Source organism: Cynoglossus semilaevis, chromosome W (genome assembly GCF_000523025.1).
Source record: "Cynoglossus semilaevis isolate Cse_v1.0 chromosome W, Cse_v1.0, whole genome shotgun sequence".
Taxonomy (NCBI): domain Eukaryota; kingdom Metazoa; phylum Chordata; class Actinopteri; order Pleuronectiformes; family Cynoglossidae; genus Cynoglossus; species Cynoglossus semilaevis.
In genome coordinates this window covers 7,386,610-7,390,543 of record NC_024327.1, presented here as the reverse complement: position 1 = coordinate 7,390,543, position 3,934 = coordinate 7,386,610, and the positions used below count along the sequence as shown (strand labels likewise).

The window sequence follows — 3,934 nt, the reverse complement described above, 5'->3', positions numbered from 1 at the left end:
GGAATAAATCTTGTGACATTGCAGAAGCTTATCGAAACAATGCCACAGCGAATGTGTGCTGTAATCAAAGCTAAAGGCGGTCCAACGAAATATTAGAGTGGTTGACCCTTTTTTTTGGTGGTGACTTTTTTTTTGGCCAGGCAGTGTATATATATATACAGTATATATGTGTGTGTGTGTGATGTACATGACGGTCTGACTTAAGTGGCCGAGGGGCAGCTGACAGTGGTTCAGTGGATTGTTTGCGCTTGGCTTTTCCACGGGGGGAAATCTGCACTTTATTAGCTGTATCCTAATGAACACCGCCATTGGCTAAAGCAAAATAGGAACGAGGGGTTAGCTGAGAAACGTGTGCGTGTGTGTGGTGCTTGGTTATGTGGTGGTAATGTTGGGTGCTGATTATATATGTATATGTGGGTATATGTTCGTCAGATAGTAAATTATTTGACATCCTCTTGGCTGAAGTCGTATATGATTCGTGTAAAATTATAAGAGATTTATTATTATTTTTGTTTTCTTCTGTTATCTTTCACTGTATCTTATTAAAGCTTACAAAGAAGCTGGAAACAATCCCAGTTTGTTCCAAAGCCACAGATGGAGAATACACATGGTAAATTAAAAATGTTTAATTGACCAATCAACATTATACCTGAATGTGTGGACAAATTGATAAGCAGGTATGGTCTCACACGGAGAATCTGCAAACCCAACCCAACAAAACACTCTCTGCCTGAGCCGGGATTCAGACCGATGACCTCTTTGCTTCTGGAGTAGTTGTTTTCATTTGACCAAAAACAATTTAAAAAAATAACATAATTTTGTTTTTATCAGAATTTTTTTTTTCCACAGAGGGCTGTTTGGTAGATAAAAAGCCCACAGTAGTAAAACCTCATGCCAGTCACTGAAGAATGCAATATATTTTTTCTAAATGCATAAATGCAAAAAGGTGAACTGAAAGATATTCAACAACATCTAACTATATTGGCAGGTTTTGCAAAATCCAGGAGGACAAAAAGCTGTAGTTTACAAAAATATTTTAAACAAAATGAATTAAAATCCAAACATCCATTAAATCAGACTTGTGATTACTGTACATCATCAAGTCAGAGCATCCAATTTAACAAATCTGAAATGTGGCTGTTTTATGGCTGTGTAAGGGAACATGACCAACCTGGTACCATGTAAGTCCATCCAGACAGAAGGTCAGTTACAGCTTGGGCTTGAACAATGTGATCTTTTTGCTGTAAGGCAAGAGCACCAACCACTGATGCACCATGTGGCTCCCAAATAATAAAAATGGTGGGAAAAACTAATAGCTCTCTAGAGGTGAGTAAAATTTGTCCTAAAAATAAAAACAAAAATGCATATCTGGATATAGAACAATAATTAAAACATTGACATACTGTATACAGATTGTGTTCTGCTGTAGCAACTCCAAGAAACAGATTGTCCAACATCCCTAAACACAGAGCTCAAAGTGATCTGATTCTAAGTATAATCTGCCACCCAACCTCCAGCTTAATTAACGACTGCTACGTTTTAAAGTCTCAGGAATCATGTTATCATTTTACTGCTGCGCCTTCTTCACAGAGTCGTCATTAAGTTGAAAGCAGAAAGTCACTTACTGCTGTGTAAAACCTCTCTGGTCTACGAGCGGCCTTGGAGATCAGGTTGCCTTTCAGTATCCATGAATCTGTGAGTCAAGAAGCTAATCAAAGATGTGTTTGATCCTGGCAATCCACTGTGCAGGCCTCATGATGATCCGCATATCACATGACCTGTAGATGGTCCACCTCCGGCACCATGCCACCTCAGACTGCATAAAAATGGCATTAAATTTCTCGCTAATTAATTAAGTTAATTTAAAAGGTGGAAACTGCTGCTGAATATGTATAATCTTCCAGAGTGTTGCATTATTGACAACCATGCCACCATGACAGAAAGATACAGGGCAACCTTTCAAAAATTCATCAAAGATTCTGTCTGATACTTCTCCAGAGGTCAAGAGAATAAAACCTGTCTTTGGTACTGTAGGGGGTACGTAGAGTACAAACATGTTTGTGACCGGGGTATTTTTGTAAACTTAATGTGTAGAGGATAATAGTGCATGGGAAACTTAACTCTAAAGCCTCTTGAAAAACCTGAACCCAGAGTCAAATGTGGAGGTCCAGACCTGAAGATGTTCCCATCAGCTTTAGAAGGAGGCCCACAAAGGAACCTGACAACACTAACTCACTTAAGCCATGTTGCTTCCATAATAATGTAAGTTCAATTTGAGTCTAAGGAGGAAATAATATATGACGTTTTATTGAATAAATCCTGTGCTTATGGAGCTGATGTGGAACTTGAATTAAGGAATAAAAACAGCATATAAACCATGTTGCCTTGGTGTTTGTGTCTCATATAAACAATGTTATAATATTTTGCAATGTACAGTATATCTCTGGCAGTTATGTTTCCACGGCAACAGCAGCAGTATGCCAATCTCCGTAGCATCCAAGTACACCCTTGTGTTTTCGCATGACATAAAAATAATTACAGGGGACACAGAGGAAGAAAAGACACACACTGCCCCAATAAGTGTTCCAACTATCCACAGCTCTCTGTAGCAGGTGTCAATCAACAAGCAGCTGTCAGTTATGGCTGTGACAGATGGTGGATTTTAAGATAGTTTTAAAGGAGGCTGACAGGTTTGTTTTGCATTGAGTCTAGTCTAAGAGAACCTGTGAGGTCAGTGGTCATCTGCAGTGACACCGCCATCTACTTGTTTTCTCTCCATTTTTTGTTATAAGTTTCTCGGTAGAAATGGTACCAGAATACTACAGAATCTGTATGTCAGTGATCATTAACTGGCGGCCCGTGGCCCAAATGCATCACACCAGACCATCCAATTCAGCCTTTAGGGGCCATTTAAGTGGCCCCCAAGGTGTCGCTCCTGAAACATTTTGAGCCAAAAGCAGAGAGAGGGATTGTTAGGTTTATTCTAACATATGTGACGACAAAGTAACAACACAAAAGACATTTGGATCTTTTTCTTGCAAGGAGAGAGTGCAGCTTACTCTTCTGGCAGCTTTCTCATCAACTCCGAGTTGCTGCACCCTTCCTCTGCTCTTTTATTTAGTTTACAAAAGTATCCGATTACATAACATTTGATTTTGTGTGAGTATATGGAGTAAGAAGCTGGATGTGAAAATGGGTGTGAATGGGGGTGTGAGAAGGAAAAGATGAGAAGCAAGCGGTTTCTTGAAGCGACAGTAACACACTGGAGTAAATATGGGAAGCAAGCAGTTTGTTAAAGTGATAGTACAGCATGAAGCAATGATAATAAATGCAATTCTTCCAACAGGGATTAGAACAGTTTTCTCAGCCAGTTGAATGGCATTTCTTTGAGTTAAAAAATGCAACTCAAGGGTTATTTGATGAAACCTAGTCATTCAGTGCATTATCACTGTACTCAAAAGCTCATGAGTTACTTGGCTTTGACATATTATAAGATTACATTAACATAAAACACTAATGATCCAGCACAGACAGAAAATTAATTTCATCATGCTTTAAAACAGGGTTTAATCTATGAGTTTGGAAATGCAGATGACCAAAACTCCTGCATCCAAAGCTTCTCCCATCTAAAGAGATTTAGAAAGAAAAGGTCTGTACACTCTTCACTGCACTGAATGGCATAAACAACATTGTCTAGCTTTTTTCTTGGTGTCTTATCTTTGGGATGCAGTGCACCCAATGTACATACCTGTACATTGGGGAGACCAAACAACCGCTACACAGGCGCATGGGCCAACACAGGAGGGCCAACTCCTCAGGACAGGACTCAGCTGTTCACATACACCTCAAGGACAAAACACACTCCTTTGAGGACAACAATGTTCACATTTTGGCCAGGGAAGACAAATGGTTTGAGAGAGGGGTAAAAGAAGCC

At 39.5% G+C, this 3,934-nt stretch overlaps 1 protein-coding gene across 1 annotated transcript in view; it reads right to left on the bottom strand.

Annotated features, from left to right (window-relative positions):
* LOC112486414 (aggrecan core protein-like) overlaps positions 1–3,756 on the bottom strand; it is a 12,571-nt gene extending 8,815 nt beyond the window's left edge. Inside the window, exon 1 of the mRNA XM_025052934.1 lies at positions 3,749–3,756. Within this exon, the coding sequence (XP_024908702.1) occupies positions 3,749–3,756 (8 nt within the window). The remainder of the gene's footprint in view (positions 1–3,748) is intronic.
* Positions 3,757–3,934: the final 178 nt, after the last annotated feature.